The sequence below is a fragment of the Amblyraja radiata genome, chromosome 1 (genome assembly GCF_010909765.2).
Source record: "Amblyraja radiata isolate CabotCenter1 chromosome 1, sAmbRad1.1.pri, whole genome shotgun sequence".
Lineage (NCBI taxonomy): Eukaryota > Metazoa > Chordata > Chondrichthyes > Rajiformes > Rajidae > Amblyraja > Amblyraja radiata.
This window is the reverse complement of record NC_045956.1, coordinates 101,884,845-101,909,796: the sequence shown is the minus strand read 5'-3', so window position 1 is coordinate 101,909,796 and position 24,952 is coordinate 101,884,845. Positions and strand designations below refer to the sequence as shown.

Sequence of the window (24,952 nt, the reverse complement as noted above, 5' to 3'; positions counted from 1 at the left end):
CTCCATGAAAATAATTGTCTGGGGAATGAAAGAGTGTTATACTTCTTTCAAATAAAAATAGAATTTCAATGGGAATATCATTTTTGGCTATGGCTTTATTTCAGAGTAAAACTGGGCTTGATAGAAGCTGTTTTGGAGCAGGAAATTGTAATTTAGTTTAGTCCAGTCCAGAGTCACAGTACAGAAACTGGCCCTTTGGCCCAACATGTCCACCCCGACCATTAATTACCCATTCTCATCAGTTCTATGTTATCCCACTTTCTCATCCACTCCCTACACACAAGGGACAATTTTACAGAGGTCAAGTAACCTACAAACCCACACGTATTTGGGATGTGGGAGAAAACTGGAGCACCCGGAGAAAAGCAGCGCCATCACAGAGTGTGCAAACTCCACACAGAAAGCACCCGAGATCAGGATCTAACCCAGGTCTCCTTCACTGCACCACTGTACCACCCACATTGATAAATGATGAGGTTTTTTAAATGATTTAATGTTTGGTAGGATTTTTATCTACCATGGTGAATGATCTTAACATAAAAATTACCATTTTTCCCTGACCAAAAAAGCCATGAGCCCCTAAAACAAAGTTAATTTAAACAAACAGGGAAAATCTGTTTAAAATACTTCAATGATATCTGCAGTTAATTCTTGTCATAGAATGGACACTGCCAATAATGGCAACATTCAGCTATAATTGCAATCTGTCTTACAGCTGCAATACTGTGAATTTTACATCTCTTTACTGACCAGCAAATATGAATGCTGGGATGTTATTATTTACCTGCTGGGTTTATTCAATAATTTTTACCTTGGTTTTGCCTTCTCTTTAATTTTGGCTGATGCTCTTCTTCCCTTTGCCCATCAACCTTAGCAGCATCTGGCATCATCTCAGAGAATGTTTCCCAATAAAAGACAGCTTTTTTGTCTTCATATTCTGCCATTTCCCTCGTATCTCTACAGATTTCACCCAAGCACCTAATTTTTACTCAATTTAGCTCTTTTGTACATGTTCAAAACAGCATGTGAAGTTATAAATTGTTATGGTGATGATGAGAAAATATCAGAGGTAGAATAAAAATGCTGGAGAAACTAAGCAGGTGAGGCAGCATCTATGGAGCGAAGGAAATAGGAGACGTTTCGGGTCGAGACCCTTCTTCAGACTAATGTGGGGGTGGGGGGGGGGGGGAGAAGAAAGGAAGAGGCAGGAACAGTCGGCTGTGGGAGAGCTGGGAAGGGGAGGGGAAATAATATCATGTAGCTAGCAGTGTAGCTTTTGATTTTTACTGCATGACATGAAATATTGCCTGAATGCAGCTAAGAGGCTGGCGCACCATTGAGCACGTATCCAACATTTAGTCCCCAGAAATTATAGAAGGCCAATGGGGGAGAGTGGGAAGGAAACCCTGTGAGAATTATACAATCTCTTCTGCTCTATCTGGTCCACACCTATGCAGTGCGTACATTCCTGGAAGAATAACTGAGACCTTTATTAACAATATAAGTAGGATTTCAATTTTGGTGGTAACGGTGGAAATCAAATTTAGTCAATTGATGAACCTGGAATTAAAAGTGCTTGTTTCAGTAGCAAAGACCATGAAATGAGCAGATTGTCAGAAATAAAACTCTCATCTAGTGCTAGAAAGAAGGGAATCAGCTTTGCCTGGTTGGGTCAATACCTGTCTCCAATCTCGAGTCAGCCATGTTGCACTCTGAAATTAACTATTAGGCTACTTGCTTGTCAAAAGCAAAATAGACTGACATTAGTACTGAGTTTGATATTAATACTTTCATCTTATAACTGAATTTTTTTTTTAAACGGAGTTGTTACTTGCTAGAAACTCCAACCAAATATTCTCACTTAATTATACTTAAATTGGTTAAATAAAATTCTATTGCATGCAAACATGGTTTTCCTGTAGATTTTAATTTCCACGCACAAATCAAATGATATCTCACTTACTGCAGAAAGGCCTGATCAATTTTATAATCTAGGCATGGCGTTATTGGTTTAAAACAACCTTGGGGAACAAACCTTTTCAAAAGTTACTTGATTATTAAAAGCCTAGCTAATATGTTTTAGTTCTGTGTGATATGATATAAAATCTGAATCTTCTGTCCTCTTCTGTAAATAATTACCATTTTGCTCCGTGTTTTCTTACCATTTTAAATCGATTAGACATTGAAACTTTATCTGCACCCAAACGTGAACTGAGCTTTTTAACTGATGTTTTCTTTCGCACAGCTCACTAAACAATCAATAATTACAAATCTGTTAAATAGAAGGGAGATAACTATCTAACATTAAACCTCGATTTCTCTCATTCACTGAGAGTTCTTCTGTCTGCTTTATCTGAAAGGAATTGCATTCTGCTTGACACACAGATCCAGCCAGCAGTTTAATGAGTTGATCTGATCTCTCTTTCCAATGTTGTGAACCGCAATTTCGAGATTTTCTTCTTTTGAACAGTCTTGTATTCTTTTTTTGTATTTTTGATATTTGTGAGTGACAGCATTGTTAATGAGTACACATATATATTTGATAGTGCTGTAAGCCAAATAAAATGGGCTTAATGGTCTTTTCTTGTCCTGGTTAGCTTTACATTTTTGGAACCATACAAATCAAAAATTCTTTTGAGAAGAATTAAAATAATAAATCTCCTGTAAGTGCTGCCACGTGTGCTACAGTTGAAGTTTTCCTGATTTCCAGCAAATACTTTAATATTTTACTTTACACCTGCCTCTTGTTATCGGGTGTTGAGTGCTGCACTATACAGGCTTCATCTGTTCAAAATGATTATGCATATTTATATACCAAACTTATTTAATGCTCCTTCTGAAAATGAAGCTTCAAACACACAATGGAATTAATTGTTAATTTTATGCTGTTAAAGGATCATGATTACCCTCCCCGAGGTTTCATGGGTTAACCACTCCATGTTGTCACAGTAACAAAAAGTGTTTTGAAGATATAGAATTGAATATGATTCACTATTGTGAAAGTGTCACTAAATTTTACAGTGTTGAATACTTCAACAAATTGTCACGAGCACTGGGAACGAAGGTGCACTCAAGGCTTGCAACTTATAATAACCTATATTAAATTTGAATGTCAATTTATATTTGCATATTATGTTGCTATGCTAATTGTATATTATTTGCAAGTCCCATGTGGTAATTTGGGCATGGAAGTACTAAATCTTGGCAGTTTTAGTGTTGTCAGATACTTTTGGCATCTGCATGATAAATTTGAGTTACTGCCTGAGGCTGAAAAGCTTGTTTGATGCTTATTTTGTTTTTGGTAATTTTTTTGTTTAATTGAATGATCCCTTTTTTCAGATTACATTTAGCCTATACTCCAGTCTCCTCATTGTTGAAGCCCCGTGATCCCTATCAGAAGTGCTCCCAGGTCAAAGTAAGATTCTTTCTTTTACGATTTTGACTCAAATGTTCTAGATTATGAATTCTTAGATCAACTTCCGAAAAGCAGAGCATGATGTACACTGATTTCAGCTTGTAGGAAGGCTTTGGGAATACCTTTTTGCTAGTGCCTCTTTTAATGGTAATTCTTCATTTATTGCATCTATGATTGCTGCACATTGTACATTTCCTTCGCACCCATGACCAGCTTCCATCGAGTTTTTAAATTTTTATGTTGCACCTTTTTAATTTCATTTTGTTTGAAAGTACCATTTGGCTTCTTCCCAGGCTGTACACTTATGTTGTCTGAGAGCATGGATAGGTAATTTAATTCTGGATCTTGGCCAGCAATAAGTAGATAACTCAACCCTTCGGTGGGAACTGAGCACTTAGCACCTTCAATCATGCTTGAGAGTGATTGAGAGGGAATGGAACAACTGGAGAAGGGTGGGCCAAAGTCTGGTTTGAAAGCCCCATTTCATCAGAAACAGGCTCTTCCATTATGGTTGTATAACTCTTGAAATGTTCACTCGTTAAATACTCCATAGTTAAACGCGGTACTTTGAATTTTCAAACTGAAATGTGTGAATTTATGAGCCACATAGAATTTAAATGAATGTGGGAGAATTTTAGCATTTTAAATAAATCATATTTAATCAATTGAATAATCAAACCAAAATAATTATATTCTGAATTATTTATTCCACATAAGTGATGGCACAAGTAGAATAGCATGAGAATAAATGAAGTCACATACAACTTTGCTGCCAGGAGTTTCACAATTGGTCAATTTATATTTTTAAATTGTTATTATTTGTTTTTTTATTTATTCTTAGACTTTATTTTCAGACTCAAAGTCCAGATAAAAGACGACATTACATAGTATTAATACATTGCATATAAAAACACAATAAAATACATATAAAAGCTTAGTAAGTTACTTATAAGAGCATCATAAATTATATACAAAAACACAATACATGGTTTAAAATCCAGAATAAAAAAAGAGATCAGTGTCCCCTTATATTTGATAAGACCAAGATAATTTCATTTTCAGAGTCATTAATCCTGCAAACAAATTTATACATATGATTTCTTAGGATAGCTTGTAAAGAACTGACTCCAGCAGCCACAAACATTTCACTTGCACCACACCATCTAGGTTTCTTTAGTGGTATTCTCATGGCATCATTGTAAGCTACTTTAAGTCTCTGTAAACTTGTTTTTCTGTAGTTTGACCACAGATGTGCAGTATAGAGTGGTGTACAATATGCTCTGAACAGCGACATCTTCACTACATCTGTACACGCACCAAGCTTGCGTAAGAGAATATTTGCTTGCATATACAGTTTATGACGATGCCTATGAATATCCTCATCATCTGTCATTTGTTCTGTAACAAAATGTCCAAGATATGTTACCTTATTACAGACACTAAGATTATTGTCAGACAATTTCAAATCAGGAAATTTTAGACATTTATCCTCTTTGGTTCCACAGATCATGCACCCAGTATTACAGGCTTTCAATTGCTTGGACAGATCATCAATATAAAGATTAAAAAGGACTGGCGACAAAATTCTCCCTTGCCTAACACCATTGCTAACCCCAAATGGGGCTGAGACCCTATTGCCCTATTTTATTTTATTAGTCTGGTGGGCATACCAGTAAGCCAGAATTCTCACAATGTATATAGGCACCCCTCTTTGACTCAATTTAACAAACAGCTTTCTATGATTAACAGAATCAAAGACTGTGGAAGCATCAATAAAGCACATAAGAATTGATGAGTTTTTACCTCTATATTTGTTTACAATCTCCTAGAGGGCATATATACAGAAGTCGGTGCCATGTTTAGCTTTAAAACCAAACTGGTTATCTGTGGAGTTAACAAACTCATTTAATCTATCCAGCAGAATTCTTTCTAGCACTTTTGACAATGTACTGGCTAAAGCTATGGGCCTGTAGTTACTTGCCTACTTTACCACCTACAGCTGCCTACTTTACCAGCTTTGTCCTTCATGACTGGCACTGGCAGAACAGACAACATCGAGTCTGGTAACAAGCCATGAATCATAAAGCCAGTAAAACAAATAGCAAGGAGAGGAGCTATCCTCATACTTGCATACTTAAGATGTTCAGCAGAAATATGATCTAAGCCATTTGCTTTGTTGTTCGACAGCTTGTTCATGGCATGATACACCTCATGTGGCATAATCAACATTGAATCATTACTCTCAATATTGTCCACCCTATACAAATCACCTTGGACACAGTTGAATAAAGTACTATAATGCTGTCGCCATAACTCGGGTCGCCATATTAGCTGTTCCTGGAGATTCCAACTACAGCGCATGTAAGAGATGTTTTGCAGCTGTTAAGAGCTCTCACTTCTTTCCAAAAATCAGTAGCATTGTAACTTAACAGCTTCTTAGCCATGGAATCAGCCCTCATAGCTTGCTCATTTTTACAGATGAAGCGAACAGCATACTTACATCTTGCATTAGTGAGCTTCTAGTGCTCAAACACAGGCCCCTGTCTAGGTCTACCTGCCATAGCCCATGATTTGGTGGCTTCACGGGCTTCAGTATGATACTCAGCTACATACTTATTCCAGCCAGGTCTGATGTTATGTGTCTTATTTTTGTGCTTGCAGTAGGGCTTACTGCCTACATATAAAGCGCTTACTATATCATTATACATGGAGCAGAGATCTCTCCTATGCTTCACATCCGTACAATGAACATTATTACACATTATTGCATCTTTAGGTAGATGAATATTGCTTAAGGATTTTTCAGTATGAGCTTAATAGGCTAAGATGTCTTCCTTTGTGAGGGTTGTGCAGTCCAGTGTTTCTGTGTTAAAGCTATTTCCATCTCTGGATGCCACAGGTAGATGTTCAACATTTATTGACATAGCAACAGGTATATGATCAGGTATATATTTCCTGTGTTCATTCCAACTCCATTCATGACATATTGCTACAGTGATTCTGCTTCTGCTATTGGGACACCAGTATGTATTATGATCAGAGTAATTCCTTACACAAATTTTAAAAGGTGAAATAATAATAATTTCACTTCTGATTGTTTTCAACACAATTTTCCAGCTTTATTAATCACAGCGGAATTTAGTAATGAAATAGATTGCTTTAAAATAATGAGTGTATAAAGGCTTTCTTCTTAATTCAGTCAATGAATTTTTATTTCATTAATTTGATGTAATTGTACAATTTAAAAGGATGAGCGGGGATCTTATTGAAACATATAAGATTATTAAGGATTTGGACATGCTAGAGGCAGGAAACATGTTCCCGATGTTGGGGGAGTCCAGAACCAGGGGCCACATTTTAAGAATAAGGGGTAAGCCATTTAGAACAGAGATGAGGAAACACTTTGTACTCTGCCGCCTCACTCGCTGAGTTTCTCCAGCATTTCTGTCTACCTTCACACAGAGAGTTATGAGTCTGTGCCTGAGGGCAGTGGAGGCAGGTTCTCTGGATACTTTCAAGAGAGAGTTAGATAGAGCTCTTAAAGAGAGCGGTGTCAGGGGATATGGGAGAAGGCAGGAACGGGGTACTGATTGTGGATGATCAGCCATGATCACATTGAATGGCGATGCTGGCTCGAAGGGCCGAATGGCCTACTCCTGCACCTATTGTCTATTGTCTATTTTAACACTTGAATTTTATCATGGAATTAATATTCTTCATCTTTATTACACAAGGGTTTTTTCAATCGTCTAAAACAGGAGCCAGAGACAACCGGGTAAAAGCACTGTTTGCTTGAAAATTACTTATTAATGATCTTAGTTTAAAATCCACAATTTCCATAATTTAGTTTGCATTAATGTACAAGGCTGAAAGTAATTTAATCAATGTTGATATTCAGATGACACAGTCTACAAGAGTTTAACAAAGTCCATTTGGAGAAGTAACTCTTTTTTTTCTTTCAAACCCCATTCATCCCTAATTCCTTGATGCGAGTTTCTATAATTTTTGAGGATTAGCCTCCGTTTGTGCTGGTTGACTTCCAGCACGATGCAACTGTTAGGGCCTTGAAATGACCAAAGTACAACCTCAGCTGGGACCAGATGATTATGCAATCTTTATTTCATCATGCTATTGTCAGAGTTAACAATGAGGAACTATGCATTTTGGGATTGACTCAATTTTTGTTTCCTGTCCTCTTTTGCAGTTGAAGACTCTGTGGACACTATGTCAGTGTTCCTTGCCACCGCCAACAGTCAAACCGATATAGTGAATCGCAACAGTGCAGCTACTCCACCAAACACACTTAACCTTCGTTCTTCCCACAATAAATTAGTAAACTCGGGAATAAAGAGCACAGAAATCAAGAACAATACTCCTCCAAAATGCAGGAAGAAATACGCCTTGACTAATATTCAGGCAGCAATGGGCCTGGGAGACACAACAGCAGTACCAGTTACAGCAAACAATACCAATTCCAAACTGGCAAAGAACGGAGAAAACCAGCTGCGCAAGGCCGCAGAGCTAGGCCAGCAGGACATGAACAAAAACATCAATGCAAATGATGTCAAAAACATAATTTCAGAAAAATTGGAAGGCAAGGAGCCAAACTTGCAAGATCCATCTTCCACTGAGCCCTTGACAACGCAACCAAGGAAAAGCAAGAACTTTCTCAATTACTATGCAGACCTAGAATCATCCACCCGTGAATCAGAGCAAAATAATGGCGTTGGCTCGGGTGAGGAAAATGCTGAACTGTTTCATGATAAATCTACAGCGAGCAATGATGTGGTCAGTGATGAAAGTTCGTCTGCCAGTCCTGAAGATTGTCAAATGGCCACTATTTCCTCCAGTTCTGAAACAAAGAAGGCTCCATCCAGATTTGGAGGGAAAACTGACTGTGCATTAAATAAAATGCAGAACGTGGCTCCCAGTGATGAAGACTCAAGTTGGACCACCCTGTCACAGGACAGTGCTTCATTGAGCTCACCTGAAGAAACAGGTACAGAGATTCCTTTTGGTATATATATTAACACCTTGATTATATTGTGATTAACATTGGTACATACCACTTTTTATATACGAACAACCCAAAAGGAAAAGATTGCTTATGTTCAGTGTTGATGAATCTTGAAAATTTCTGAGCCACTGCATTGCGGTTAACTGCAAGCTGCCCTCTGAAATGGGCAAGTTAATTACTCATTTTAGGAGCAGCAAACTATGGGATCTGAATGTTGGTGCTGCCTGCATCTTATGAATAACTAAAATAAGAGACTTGTAAACCCAGAATTAAAGGGTAATTGATAGAGAACAACAGTTTGAATGTTGTGTTGTACTGTAATTTATGGTTCTGAAGATTCCTGGTCAATTGAATGGCAATGGGAAATTATCAAGATCATCAGTGCTGAGGATACAATTGTGTGGCATTGATTTTGCTCCCTGATGCTTGGAGCAAATCTGCAGTAAAGTATTTATAATGTGAGGATCATCATTCATTTGAATTCTGCTCTAATATAGAAAACAAATAAAAAAACCTAGCGAAGCCTGAAATATGAAATAAAAATAGAAAATGCTAGAAATATTCAACAGGTCAGGCTGCATTTGTGAAGTGAGGAACAGAATCAACAGTTTAGATTCTGTCCTTTCATCGGACCTGTAGAAGTGAAAAATCAAATGGTTTAAGTTGCAGGGCGGTGGAAAACCAAGTAAATGTCTGTGCTGGTGAAGATCAAAAGAGGCAAGTGGCACCTGTTGACTGAGGGAGGATGGTGAAGGTTCATTTATAAAACTCAAAAGTTGTGTAAAAGGGAGAATTAAAATGGAGACGAGAGGGGGAAAGGTTTTTTTTTAAACTACAGTTTGGCAGACAAATTGCTAGAAGAATACAAATCTGACTAATGAGGCATTGTATTCTGGTGTGACTCGGATTTCTATAAACTCTATGTAAGATCAAGCTACTCAAGTGTTCATGATGCAATGGAATACACGATTGAGAGGGTTTACAGAGACGATTGTTTCAATGCACTTCCGTATTTGTCTTGTCCTTGCATGTCTTGTTTCTCCTAAATCATTACAGCATGGTTACTTTATTGAACATAAAGATTTTATTTGTATTTTGTTTCCTTGACTGTAATTCTCATACATTTAGATTTAACAATTGTGACAATACAGGTAAAATAACGCACCATTTATGCAGGGGGAAATTAATTAGTGTCTTATTGCTTTGATTGATAAACTATGCTCGTTTGGGGGTTATGGCTTATTCTGTGTATGAAACAAAATGGCAATGTTTTTATGTAAGTTGAAGAAGGGGCATTAAAATCTGCAAAAATGTTTGTAGGATCTTTAATGAGGTTGGTCAAGGAATTGGGTCCATATTACAGTCTCGAGTTAGCTTAGGGTGATGATTCCTTGATGTATAATTGTTTGAAGGTTAAAAACATGAGTCAGACCCATAGAATAGGGTAATACCAATATGGGCAGTTGGACAACTGCTTGATTGATGATAGACACAAAATGCTGGAGTAACTCAGGGGGACAGGCAGCATCTCAAAGCCCAACTGCTCCATTTTTGACTCTTCATTGAACTGCCTCAATGTCAGCCACTTTCCAGGCTGAGGTGAATGAGCTTAACTCTGTGATTAGGTTGCATGATGCAAGAACTGAGTAAATGGCTTGAAATGATATATAAATGTCCATCATTGTTATACCAAGGATAGGATGTTCTGTAATTTTGTTGGCAGAAAGTTCACTGCCTTGCTTTAAATATGCTACACATATATGGCCAGAGCCTCAAGTTGGTAGCAGGGTTCTGTTTTAACCCACCATTTCACGGTCTCCTGAACCGGGAGCAATTTGCTCTAAATTCTGAGAAGGTGCAAGATCTAGCTAAGTGAAACCAACAGACTCCATATTCTCTGGTACCAACATTCTCTGGTACCACCCACCAATTCTTTCCCAGTTATATTGACCACAGAATCGATGCTGCTTCCTGCATTCCCATGTGGATCTTGTCAATTTTTATCACTTTTGGCATTAACCTGATATCAGTACAGATTTATTATTATCACATGTATTGAGTTACAGTAAAAAAAAATTGTAGAAAAGGCAAATCCATACCTGAAATTTCGATCATCAATGATTGCAGGTGGATTGCTGCTGGCCACATGTTCTGACCCAGTAAACATAGACATAGAAACATAGAAACATAGAAAATAGGTGCAGGAGTAGGCCATTCGGCCCTTCGAGCCTGCACCGCCATTCAATATGATCATGGCTGATCATCCAACTCAGTATCCTGTACCTGCCTTCTCTCCATACCCCCTGATCCCTTTAGCCACAAGGGCCACATCTAACTCCCTCTTAAATATAGCCATTGAACTGGCCTCAACTACCTTCTGTGGCAGAGAATTCCAGAGATTCACCACTCTGTGTGAAATTTTTTTCCTCATCTTGGTCCTAAAAGATTTCCCCCATATCCTTAAACTGTGACCCCTTGTTCTGGACTTCTCCAACATCGGGAACAATCTTCCTGCATCTAGCCTGTCCAACCCCTTAAGAATTTTGTATGTTTCTATAAGATCCCCCTTCAATCTCTTAAATTCTAGCGAGTATAAGCCAAGACTATCCAGTCTTTCTTCATATGAAAGTCCTGACATCCCAGGAATCAGTCTGGTGAACCTTCTCTGCACTCCCTCTATGGCAATAATGTCCTTCCTCAGATTTGGAGACCAAAACTGTACGCAATACTCCAGGTGTGGTCTCACCAAGACCCGGTACAACTGCAGTAGAACCTCCCTGCTCCTATACTCAAATCCTTTTGCTATGATTTCTGGAGTACCTTTCTGGAATCTTCATACGTCCCACAATGACATGGGAACAGCTGGCTGAGGAAATTTAGAGTCAACTAATCTTTTCCTTTGCTCCCAGGTTTCTCCATTTTTGATTAGCGAGAAGATTTGAGTATAGGAGCAAGGAGGTCCTATTGCAGTTGTAAGGGGCCCTGGTAAGACCGCACCTGGAGTATTCGCAGTTTTGGTCTCATAATTTGAGGAAGGACATTCTTGCTATTGAGGGAGTGCAGCGTAGGTTCACCAGGTTCATTTCCGAGAATGGCAGTACTGACATATGATGAAAGAATGGATCGTCTGGGCTTATATTCACTGGAAATAAGAAGGATGAGAGGATATATTTTAGAAACATATAAAATGCTTCAGGGATCGGACAGGCTAGATGCACAAAATATGTTCCCGATGTTGGGGGAGTCCAGAACCAATGGTCACAATTTAAAAATAAGGGGTGGGCCATTTAGGACTGAGATGAGGAAAAACCTTTTCAGCCAGAGAGTTGTGAATCTGTGGAAATCTCTGCCAGAGAAGCCAGTGGTGTCCAATTCACTGGATATATTCAAGAGAGAGTTAGAAATAGCACTTAGGGCTAACGGAATCAAGGTAAATGTGGGGGAAAGCAGGAACAGAGTACTAATTCTGGATGATCAACCATGATCATATTGAATGGCGGTGCTGGCTCGAAGGGCCAAACGGCTTACTACTGCACCTATTTTCTATGTTTCTATGATTAGGAACCCGTGGTGTGTACTTGTGGAAAAAATGTACTTCTTGTCAAACATCTCGTTATATGTACAAAATCTTACCCGTGGTATGCTTGTGTTTTTTTCCCTACTCTCTTTCTTTATAACTTTTTAATGTCATGTAATGAGAGATCTGGAGACTACAATGGCACCAAGTGCTGGAGTAACACAGCCCTGAATCGTTGCCTATCTATGTTCTCCAGAGATGCTGCCTGACATTGGCCTTCATCAGTCGGAGTATTGAGTATAGAAGTTGGGAGGTCACGTTGCAGTTGTATAAGACGTTGGTGAGACCGCATCTAGAGAATTGTATTCAGTTCTGGGCACCACGTTATAGGAAAGATATTGTCAAGGTTGAAAGGGTTCAGATAAGATTTACGGGGATGTTGCCAGGACTAGGGGGTCTGAGCTATAGGGAGAGGTTGAGTAGGTTGGGTCTCTATTCCTTGGAGTGCAGGAGGATGAGAGGTGATCTTATAGAGGTGTACAAAATCATGAGAGCAATAATGAGAGGTAGATGCACAGACTCTCTTGCCCAGAGTAGGGGAATCGAAGGCCAGAGGTTCAAAGTGAAGGGGAAAAGATTTAATGGGAAACTGGGGGGTAACTTTTTCACACAAAGGATGGTGGGTGTATGGAATAAGCTGCCAGATGAGGTAGTTGAGGCTGGGACTATCCCAACGTTTAAGAAGCAGTTGGACAGGTGCATAAATAGGACAAGTTTGGAGGGATATGGACCAAACACAGGCAGGTGGGACTAGTGTAGCTGGGACATGTTGGTCGATGTGGGCAAATTGGGCCGAAGGGCATGTTTCCACACTGTATCACTCTATGACTCTATGACCTGCTGAGTTACTCCAGCACTTTGTGTTCTTTTGTGTATTAAGGTAATTAGTGATAGGAACAGAATGAGGCCATTCGACCCACCTAGTCGACTCTGCCATTTAATCAAGGCTAATCTATCTCTCCCTCATAACCCCATTCTCCTGCCTTCTCCCCATAACCCTTGATGCCTGTACTAATCAAGAATCAATCTATCTTTCTCTGCCTTAAAAATATCAATTGACTTGGCCTCCACAGCTTTCTGTGGCAAATAATTCCACAGCTTCACCACCCTCTGACTAAAGAAATTCCCCCTCATCTCAGCATCTGCAGTTCCTTATTTCTAAAGCTGGAGAACTATGCCCATTATGTTGTTGCATGTGACCTCCACCATTAATCAGATTTTACTGAGTTGTGGGCTGCAGTCAGCATTGTGCTGTTCTTTCTTGCTGGCATGTTCATCTGAGAGATGCAAAATTTACCATCAGTTTGCTCTTAATGGCTTTTTATTATAAAACTTAAATTTGTAATTTAAATTCTCCTTGGAGCTTGCATCAATGTGTATATGAAACACGTGCCTGCTGACCTATCAGGTAAGTATACATCATATTTTATTTAAAGTCTTTTCACTTTTTTGTATAACCTTGCAATTAATCGTTGGAGGATAAAGCAAATGGGTGATTTGTTAGTCTGGTCTGATTGACATTTTTGTTGGGCTTGGTTTGAATTATTGATCATAAAGTGAGGCAGGTCTTCGTGTTGAGAGCAGCACTCTAGCTAATAGAAAGTCATCCACTAAATCAATATATACTATAGCTAAAGAGCAGCTACAGGAGCTGAAGGTTAGAAACCCAAACAAGATTTCTATTCTGCAAGATTAGTGGCTGGCATTCCCAAAGACGTTCAGCTGATTCATTGACTTTTACATTTGATTTAAGTGACTAAAAGCAGCAAGCATTCTTTATTTGCAGAGGGTACTCATTCCTGTTTAAAGCATTGCAGTGACTGATAAATGAATGCTGCTAGTCAAAATGTACCATTTCAAAATGTCAACTCTTAAACAAAATCAGCCAATAAATACATGACTTGCCAGTCAGAGGCTATATTGTAATGACTGCAGTATACAAATGTATTGCTATTATTTCCTCATGGCTGTGTTCTGTCATGTTTATTGAAATAGACTGGCACTAATGTTTGGAGTAATGCTTTGTTTTAGGATTCAAAGCAGAGAGAGATGGTAGAAAATGACCTTACGTCAGATGTTAATGTGTATGTACTGTGCAGTATGCGAGCCCTCATTGTGCTCAGCTTGCTACTGTGTATGTTGATGGGGCACTGATGCAGCTTGTGGAGTAATGGAGATAGTGGAGCATGCACACCCTTAAGTAAAATGTTGCTGGTTGTAGATCAGAAGCTAACCTGGAGAGAAGCCACTGAAAAAGGTACGTCAATTCTGTTCATGCTAGCGTCTGCAATTCTCTTCATGTCAAGGATCGTGCATTACGGCTGCTTAATTTGGGCTATAAAGGAGACTTTCATTTTGCCAGGTTGCCATTTTGTTAATTTTGCTAAAATGTTGCGATTTTTAATTTTACCAATTCTTTATTCAAGATAAAAACACATCAAATATTTTGCCAGGGTCTCACATTGAGATTAAGGAGCACGTAGAACTAAATGTGAATTGTATTGAGAAACTAAGAGTCTGTCACAACTTCGATCTAGCCATACAGTTTAAAATAGAATGATCAAATCAAAAAAAGAAAACTGCAAAATAGAAAAGGTTAAACAAGTGATTACAATTATTTCCACCTGATAAGTAGTTGGATTTTTTTTTACAGACTCATGACTATAATTAATAATATTCTTCAGGAAACAAATTTGGATCCAAAGGTTTCCTTCCTGAATTTCTTTAGTTGTAGTATATTCTTACTGTAGAGACCATATTATTGTATGGGTGTGAGGCATGGACTTTCACTCGAGCACTGTCCAAGTCTCTCGATGGTACCTACAACAGAATGCTCAGAAAAGTTCAAAATGTCAGTTGGAGGGACCACATCATCAACGCCCAGCTCTATGGGGAGATTCCACCTCTGACCGAGAAGATCAGGTGGAGAAGGATGAGGCTCGCTGGTCACTGCCACCGTCACCCAGAAATGCCAGCAAACAAGGTTGTGCTGTGGGAACCCACCCATGGATGACGTGATCTGGGACGGCCAATCAACATGATGCTGAATACGTTGATGGAAGACGCATGTGCAGAGACAAAAGAGGAGCTGGCCAGCTGTATGGAGGACAGAGATGTGTGGTGCGTCCGTCACCGTGCCTGTCGGAAACCAGCACCACCGCGTCGCTAATGTTTTCAACGATTTAATAATAATAATAAATAATAATAGTAGTAACACGTTGCCATGGTTTGATGGGCTGAGCTAAAGGGAGGGGTTGGGACTCGGATTCCTTGGAGCGCAGGAGGCAGAGGAGGACCATATGGAGGTGTATAAATAGAGGGGATAGGGTGAATACCGTCTTTGCTCAGGGTAGGGGAATCAAAAACCTGAGAACAAAGGTTTAAGGTGAGAGGCTCGAGATTGGAAAAGAACCTGAGGAGCAATCTTATCACCTAGAAAGTGGTAGATATATGGAATGAGCTGCAGAGGGGATAGCTGAGGCAGAAGCTACAATATGCTTTAAAAAAAACTTTGGACAGGTACATGGATAATAAAAGCTTCGAGGGATATGGACCAAATGCAGGCAAATGGGACCAGCTTAGGTGGGGCATCTTGGTTGGTGTGGATCAGTTTGGTTGGAGGGCCTATTTTCGTGCTATATGACTCTGACTCTATTACTAAATTGTGTCTGCTCTCCCAATTATTCTAAAGGAGAACTAGTATCACTGGAGAGTGGGCAACTAAGAGGAGGAGCAGCGCAGGTGATTTAAATTGTAACCATTAGCATCCTGCAGTGACTGTCCTTGTGGTGTATAAAAGGAAGCCAAGCACAAGCGGAGTGGCCTTTGAGGAGCTGCCTTAGGCTGTGTGGTGTGGTGAGGTGAAGTGAAGTGCTTTGTTGAGGTTAAGTGACTCGTGGGGCTTCAGTGAGGAGGCTAGGGGAGGATGATGGCAAGGTAAGAACTTTTTTTTGTGTGACTCTTCCTTGGTCTTCGTGCAATAGAGATGGCAGATTAAGGCACTGGTATGCTCCTCAACCAGGATGTGGGAATACAGGGAAACTTCGAGTGTCCCTGAGAACTATACCTATGGAAGGCCATCCAGCTACAGTTTCTGACTGACTATGAAGGAACTGTAGCTACACAAATACAATCATGGTATCATCCAGGGGAATGAGAGCATTCTAGGTAGGAGATATAGTGAGGTGGTCACACCAAAGGTACATCCAAAAGTAGATGAGTGAAGGGAATGGAAGTTGGCAGAGCGCAGGCATTCCCAGTGGCCATTCCCCTTTTGGATACTGTTGAGGGTGGGGGTTATGACCTTTCAGAGATGAACAACAGCAGCAATCAGAGTCTATGGCAACAGGCTTCGGCTCTGAGGCACAGTGGGGCTGGATAACGTCAAGCCGGGCTATAGTGACAGGATATTGCTATTGAGGGAATGCAGCGTAGGCTCACCAAGTTAATTACTGGGATGGCGGGACTGTCATATGCTGAGAGAATGGAGCGGCTGAGCTTGTATACTCTGGAATTTAGACGGATGAGAGGGAATCTTATTGAAACATATAAGATTAATAAGTGTTTGGACACGCTAGAGGCAGGAAACGTGTTCCTGATGTTGGGGGAGTCCAGAACGAGGGGCCACAGTTTAAGAATAAGGGGTAAGGCATTTAGAACGGAGACGAGGAAACACTTTTTCTCACAGAGAGTTGTGAGTCTGTGGAATTCTCTGCCTCAGAGGGCGGTGGAGGCTGGGTCTCTGGATACTTTCAAGAGAGAGCTCTGGTGTCGGGGTCCAGTATGTCTTGGAGCAGTTGCTGAACGTTCGTAATGTGGGGGGGGGGGGGGGGGGGGGGGGGGGGGGGAGTGGCCAGAATTAAATGTGCATATTAACACACTGACATAAGTAGGAAATTGGATGAGGTAGTGTACAGTGATTATAGGGAGTCGGGTAAAAAGTTAACAAACAGGACTTCAAAGGTAGTAAAGGGCCTGTCCCACTTGGCAACTGCCGGCATCATTAACTGACGTATCAGCTCACCGCTGGATTTTGAAATGTTCAAAATCTTTTGGAGATCTTATGAAAAAAATCAGCAGGTGGGACAAGCCCTTAACTCAATGCAAGGAAATGGCTGCAAGGGATGAAGATAAGTCTTTGTTAGTTGAGATTTTTTACAAAATTCTTCGAGCATATGAATGTAATTAATCTTAAATGCTTTAATTTTCACTTTTTTAAACGTTAAAATTTTTTTAATAGATTCAAAAAGTTTCCTGCCTTTTAAAAGTTTCATAAAGTTTTAGAGTGACTTCAGCAGTCAGAGTATTGAGTATAGGAGTCGGGAGGTCATGTTGCAGTTGTATAAGACATTGGTGAGACCGCATGTAGAATATTGTGTTCAGTCTGGGCACCATGTTATACGAAAGATATTGTCAAGTTTGAAAGGGTTCAAAGAAGATTTACGAGGATGTTGCCAGGACTAGAGAGTGTGAGCTATAGGGAGAGGTTGAGTAGGCAGGGTCTCTATTCCATGGAGCGCAGGAGGATGAGGGGTAATCTTATAGAGGTGTACAAAATCATGAGAGGAATAGATCGGTTAGATGCACAGAGTCTCTTGACCAGTGTAGGGGAATTGAGGACCAGAGGGCATAGGTTCAAGATGAAGGGAAACAAATTTAATAGGAATCTGAGGGGTAACTTTTTCACTCAAAGGGTGGTGGGTGTATGGAACAAGCTGCCAGTTGAGGTAGTTGAGGCTGGGACTGTCCCAATGTTTAAGAAACAGTTGGACAGGTACAAGGATAGGACAGGTTTGAAGGGATATGGACCAAGCGCAGGCAGGTGAGACTAGTGTAGTTGGGACATGTTGGCCGGTGTGGGCAAGTTGGGCCGAAGGGCCTGTTTCCACACTATCACTCTATGTGTCTATGACAGAACATTTAGATCATTTAAGAGCTATAGCGATCAGCCAAATAAGAAGGCTTTATCTTGATTCTCATGGTCAGAGAGTCCTTTAGGTGCCATTTGGCAAACTCCATGCGGGCTGTCATGTGCCTTTTACTGAGGAGTTGCTTCCGTCTGGCCACTCGACCATAAAGGCCTGATTAGTGCAGTGTTGCAGATATAGTTGCCCTTCTGGAAGGTTCTCCCATCTCCACAGAGGAACACTGGAGCTCTGTCAAGAGTGACCATCAGGTTCTTGGTCACATCCTTGACCATGGCCTGTCTCCCCCGATCGCTCAGTTTGGCCGGGCGGCCAGCTCTATGAAGAGTCCTGGTGGTTCCAAAATTCTTTGATTTAAGAATGACGGAGGTCACTGTGCTCTTCGGGACCTGCAATGCTGCAGAAATTGTTTTATACCCTTCCCCAGATCTGTGTCTCGACATAATCCTGTCTCAGAGGTCTACGGCCGATTTCTTCATGGCTTGGTTTTTGCTCTGCCATGCACTGTCAACTGTGGGACCGTATATAGACAGGTGTGTGCCTTTCCAAATCCTGTGCAATCAATTTAATTTACCACTGGTGGACTCCAATCAAGTTGTTTTTTCAAGGATAATCAACGGAAGCAGGATGCACCTAAGCTCAATTTGGGTGTCATAGCCAAGGGTCTGATTACATGTAAATGTGATATTTCAGTTTTTATTTAATTACTTTGCAAAAATTTCTCTACACCTGTTTTCACTTCTTCATTCTGAGGTATTGTGTGTAGATTGATGATAAAAAAAAGAATTTGATCCATTTTAAAATAAGGCTGTTACGTAACAAAATGTGGAAAAAGTGAATGGGTCTGAGTACTTTCTGAATGCACTGTATTCAAAAAAGCACCATCAAAATAGTGGAACATGTTCTCCCACACGCAAAACCATTTGACTATCTCTCATTAACCCGTCCTTCCAAATGCTATCTCCTGGCATATTTGTTCTTCTCTTCCTGTTAACTACTTGCAGACCAGTAGTACAATCCCAACAAAATGAACATCCCCTTTTATTTCACAGCTCCACGCACATTGAAAAAAATGCAGGAAATGTGAAATTAAAACAAAAAAATGATGTAAATACATCTTCTGTGGAAAGAGAAACATAATTCAAGCATTGAACTAATTGACTGAAAGGCTGCAATGTTCTCTCCCTCTTCTACGCAAAGCATAAACTTTCCCCATGTGTTGCCTGGCATGTTGAGTATTTAGTATTTTCAGTTTATTCACTGTTAAGATACTCATTAAGCAATATTTTTAGTCAGAACCCGTCCATAAATCCGCACAGAGGTATTTCACACAGAGGATGGTAGATATATGGAACAAGCTGTCAGAAGAAATGGTGGCGAGGCACTATAACACCTTTCAAAATACATTTGGATAGAAGCATGAATCAAAATGGTTTAGATGAATATGGGCCTAACGCTGGCAGGTGGGACTAATGTAGATGGGGCATCTTGGTTGGCATGGGCAAGTTGAGCCAAAGGGTCAGTTCTGTGCTGTATGATTTTATGCTCTGACTCTATCCTCAAAAAAATTTCTCTTAGCAACCAAGTATGCATCTTTTGTGAATGTGATGACTCTGCTGCTCCAGCATAGTGATCCTTTTATTTACACACTGGATCTACTTTGATTCTATTCCATATCCTCATCTTCCTAAAGCCAGTGAAAAAGACTACAAATCCCCCTTCAATGTAGTCGCATGCAAAATGGTCATTTGATTCCACGCACCCTGCACCTCAAAATATCAAGATTCTGGTTTTGGTCACTAGTTGGCCCACACTTTCTTTGAATAGGTTTATTCATTACTATTTTTCCATTTTGCCCTCAAAATGACTCATCCCAAAGTTTACTAAATATTCTGTCATGGAAACACACTATGAGAATCACATATGGCACTTGTTTCTTATTCATTGGGTTAAAAATATGCTGATCACGAACACTTATTTTTATGATCTACTAGACCAAGTGCAGACCCGTTGGGTCTGTTCCCCCAATGTGCGGTTGTGGGGGGGGGGGAGGCGGCATGCAGCGTCACACACATTATCCCACCCCCCCCCCCCCCACTCACGCTTATTACCCCCCTTGATATTATATTAATATTATTAATTTGCTCCTTTTACCCCATAACTACCCTATCTACTGACGCATAGAGGAGGGGGGGGGGGGTGAGAGGAGAGGGGGGGAGAACCTAAAAAACATTTTAGAACCAAAAGAGACACATTCTGCAAGCATTGTAGAACCAAAAGAGACACTTTTTACAAACATTTTAGAACCAATAGACACATTCTGCAAGCGTTTTAGAACCACTAAAGGCACTTACATTTCAGTAGACATGTGTTCAGTGTTAATCACAGCTCAGAGAAACGTGACCCTCTGCCTTCCTCCATCTTGAAGAGACTGATTGGGGCACACCACTTCCTGGTTTTATAGTCCCTCCCCCTTGCAGCCAGCGGGGGCAGCAGAGAGAATGGGGAATTTTGTAAAATCATTAATATCTCTGTCATTTTTCATCGATGGGAAAAATCCTCGGCACACATATGGCGGAGGGGGGCTCTGAGCAAGGTGGCCAAAAATGACGACCGTAGGTGGCGGCGTTCTCTCAGAAATCGCAGCACAGAATGCCAAAACCGGTCAAGAACAGACTTTTAGTAATATAGATATAAAAAAAGTTATCATATGACTTTGCAGTACTTGCATCTTGCCAATGTTTTCTACTAAATTTCCACCAATTTATTTCACATTTGGAGACCTCCAACGTATTTGCAGCAACATACCCATTTTCTATCGTCCAGTAATGCAAACCAAAGAAACTATTTAAAATTATGTGTACATCATCCCATTTCATTCATCTAACTTTATTTATCAATATCACAGACATCGCACCCTTTTTTCCCCCCCATCCTTTCCTGAATACATTGTGCATTTAATATTTCTGGCTTCTTTCTTTTCATTACTGGAACTATTGGCCTATGAATACCATAATATCCTAATCCAAGAGACATTAGGAACTGCAGATACTGCAATCTTGAGCAAAAAACAAAGTGTTGGAAGTTCGGCCCGAAACGTCGCCTATTTCCTTCGCTCCATAGATGCTGCTGCACCCGCTGAGTTTCCCCAGCAATTTTGTGTACCTTCGATATTCCAGCATCTGCAGTTCCCTTTTGAACAAAGTGTTGGAAGAACTCAGTGGGTCAGGCAGCATCTGTGGAGGGAATGGACAGATGATGTTTTGGGTCAGGACCTTTTAGATTGATTATGGTTGGGGAAGAAAGCTGGAAAAAAGTAGTGGAGGTGGGGCAAAATTTGGTACGGGATGGGTGCATGCTCGTAAGGGGAGGTGATTAGCAGATGGATGGAATAAATGACAAAGGCCAGAGGTGAAAAGAATATGTCAGATAAGGAAAGAGGTAGAAGTGCAAAATGTAAAGCCAGAGAGAGGGATTTGGGGGAAGGGAAAGAGGGGGATTAAGGATCTGAAGAAGGGTCCCAACCCAAAACTTCTCCTATTCCTTCTCTCCAGAGATGCTGCCTGACCCGTTGAGTTACTCCAGCTTTTTGTGCCTATCTTCAGATAAAAGGGAAGTATGGGAATTTGTAAAAGGAGGATGGTAGATGAGCGTATGCAAGAGCAGAAAGGAGCATATTCACCAGGGTTGTGGGAGACATGGGTGAAGGGGTCACGGGAAAGAGTGGGGTTGTAGGGGAGTATTACTTGAAATTGGAGAATTCAATATTCATACCATTAGGTTGTGAGCTGCCTAAGCGGAATAAGATATCCTGTTCTTCCAGTTTGCGTGTGGACACACTTGGCAATGGAGGAGGCCAAGGACAGAAAGGTCAGTGTGGGAATGAAATGTTAGTGTGGCAGTTAAAATGATTAGCAATGGGGAGCTCCAGCGGGCTTTGGTGGACAGAGTGCAAGTGTGCAATGAAATGGTTGCCTGGTCTATGCATGGTCTTGTTGATGTAAAGAAGGCCTCAACGGAAGCACCGAATGGAATAGATGAGGATGGAAGAGGAACATGTGAGCCCTTATCTCTTCTGGAAGGGCTGCTCAGGTCCCTGGTTGGAAATGAGAGAAGAGATGTAGGGGCATCTCTTGCATCACCAGTTACATCTACAGTGGTTGCAGAGAAAGGTGCTTGGGAAGAGACTAGGTTGGGTGAGAAGGGATGAGCGAACCATTGGGTTGTGGAGAGAGAGGTCTCTATGGAAAGAGATGGAGGTAAGAACGGAGATATGTAACTTGCGGTGAGACCACATTGAAGGTGGCGGAAATGTCAGGGAATTACATGCTGATTGTGAAGATTTTGGAAAGGGATCCTTGCAGGAATGGCGGTGGAGCAGCAATGGCAGGAATTTCTGGGAGTAATTCGGAAGAGACAGGATCTTTTCATCCCAAAGAGGAAGAAAGATTCTAAGGGGAGAATGAGGTGACGGTGACTGACAAAAAAAGTCAAATACAGCATAAAACATAAAGATAAAGCATATAATATTGCAAAGCTCAGTGGGAAACTAGATTGGGAAGCTTTTAAAAACCAACAGAAGGTAATTTAAAAGGCAATAAGGGGGGAATAAAATGAAATATGAAATGTAAGCTAGCCCATAATATAAAAGTGGATAGCAAGATTCTTCAGATATATAAATAGTAAAAGAGAGTGAGCATTGGACCACCGGAAAATGGTGGTGGAGTGGTTGTAATGGGGGATAAAAAAATAGCAGATAAATTAGATACGCTTTTTGCATCAGTCTTCACAGTTAATGGAGTTGCTGTTACTCAGGAGAAGGTGCTTGGGATGCTGAAAGGTCAGAAGGTGGATAAGTCACCCAGATCAGATGTACTACACCCCAAGGTTCTGAAAGAGGTAGCTTTAGACATTGTGGAGGCATTAGTACCTGTAGTGATCTTTCAAGAATCAGTAGTGTCAGGAGGACTGGAAAATTGCAAATATTACTGCGCTGTTCAAGAAGAAAGCGAGGCAAAAGAGTGGAAATTATAGGCTGGTTAGCCTGACTTTAGTGATTGGTATGATTTTAGACTCCATTATTAAGGATGAGGTTTCTGAGTACTTAGAGGCACATGATAAAATAGGCAAAGTCAGCATGGTTTTGTGCAGGGGAAATCTTGCCTGATAAATCTGTTGGAATTCTTTGAGGAAGTAAATAGCAGGACAGACAAGGGAGAGTCAGTGGATGGTGTTTACCTGGACTTTCAGAAGGCCTTTGATAAGATGCTGCACATAAGGCTACTAATGAGATGAGAGGCCATGGTATTAGAGGGAAAATACTAGCATGATTAGAAGGTTGACTGAATGGCAAAAGGTAAAGAGTGGGAATAAAGGGGGCTTTTTCTGCTTTGCTTCCACAAGGCTCGGTGCTGGGGCTGCTACTCTTCGTGTATTATATTAATGATTTGGATGAGTGAATTGAAGGCTTTGTGGCCAAGTTTGTAGATGATACGAAAGATAGATGGAGAGGCAGGTAGTGTACAGGAAGCAGGGGGTCAGTGGTAGGACTTGGACAGGTTGGGAGAGTGGATAAAGAGGTGGCAGATGGAATACAGCATAGCAAAGTGTATGGTCATGGTAGGAATTTGCACTTTGATGGTAGGAATAAAGGCATAGACTATTTTCTAAATGGGGAGAGGATTGAGAAACAAATAGAAGAAGAGGATGAGACAGATTATTGGTGAAGCTGCCATCGTATGGCGCCACCCGGTTAATCCAATTATTATTTATTTATCCAATTATATCTTCTCCCACATTTCCACCATCCTATCCAATAAAGTTGATGATAAGTTGAAACAAGGAACTGCAGATGCTGGTTTATACCGAAGGTAGACACAAAATGCTGGATAATGGTGGGGGAGGGGAGGGGGGGAGAAAAAGAGGGGAGAGAGAGGGGGAGAGGAGAGGGGGGAGAGGAGAGGAGGGGAAAGGGGGGGGAGAGGAGAGGAGAGGGGAGAGGAGAGGGGGGGGAGAGGGGGCGGGAGAGGAGAGGGGGGAGTGGAGAGGGGGAGAGAGGAGAGGAGGGGGAGAGAGGAGAGGAGGGGAGGAGGGGGGGAGAGGAGAGGAGGGGGAGGAGAGGGGGGGGAGGAGAGGAGAGGGGAGGAGAGGAGACGGGGGGGGGGGGGGGGGAGAACCTAAAAAACATTTTAGAACCAAAAGAGACACATTCTGCAAGCATTGTAGAACCAAAAGAACCAATAGACACATTCTGCAAGCGTTTTAGAACCACTAAGGGCACTTACATTTCAGTAGGCATGTGTTCAGTGTTAATCACAGCTCAGAGAAACGTGACCCTCTGCCTTCCTCCATCTTGAAGAGACTGATTGGGGCACACCACTTCCTGGTTTTATAGTCCCTCCCCCTTGTCGCCAGCGGGGGCATGCAGAGAGAATGGGGAATTTTGTAAAATCATTAATATCTCTGTCATTTTTCATCGATGGGAAAAATCCTCGGCACACATACGGCGGAGGGGGGCTCTGAGCAAGGTGGCCAAAAATGACGGCCGTAGGTGGCGGTGTTCTCTCGGAAATCGCAGCACAGAATGCCAAAACCGGTCAAGAACAGACTTTTAGTAATATAGATATAAAAAAAGTTATCATATGACTTTGCAGTACTTGCATCTTGCCAATGTTTTCTACTAAATTTCCACCAATTTATTTCACATTTGGAGTCCTCTAAATGGGGAGAGGATTGAGAAACAAATAGAAGAAGAGGATGAGACAGATTATTGGTGAAGCTGCCATCGTATGGCGCCACCCGGTTAATCCAATTATTATTTATTTATCCAATTATATCTTCTCCCACATTTCCACCATCCTATCCAATAAAGTTGATGACAAGTTGAAACAAGGAACTGCAGATGCTGGTTTATACCGAAGGTAGACACAAAATGCTGGATAACTCAGTGGGTCAGACAGCATCTCTGGGGGGGAAAAGAGGACGGGTGATGTTTCGGGTTGGATCCCTTTTTCAGACTG

At 41.0% G+C, this 24,952-nt stretch overlaps 1 protein-coding gene across 13 annotated transcripts in view; it reads left to right on the top strand.

Annotated features, from left to right (window-relative positions):
* The window catches only part of apbb2 (amyloid beta precursor protein binding family B member 2), a 300,906-nt gene that overhangs the window by 109,067 nt on the left and 166,887 nt on the right, over positions 1 to 24,952 (top strand). For 12 of the 13 annotated variants that reach the window (XM_033027647.1, XM_033027584.1, XM_033027573.1 and 9 more), the window contains exon 3: positions 7,620 to 8,414. In XM_033027647.1, coding sequence (XP_032883538.1) covers positions 7,620 to 8,414 — 795 coding nt within the window. Of the gene's footprint in view, positions 1 to 3,339; positions 3,416 to 7,619; positions 8,415 to 24,952 lie in introns of all 13 variants that reach the window. The other variant, XM_033027679.1, reaches the window with a different exon arrangement.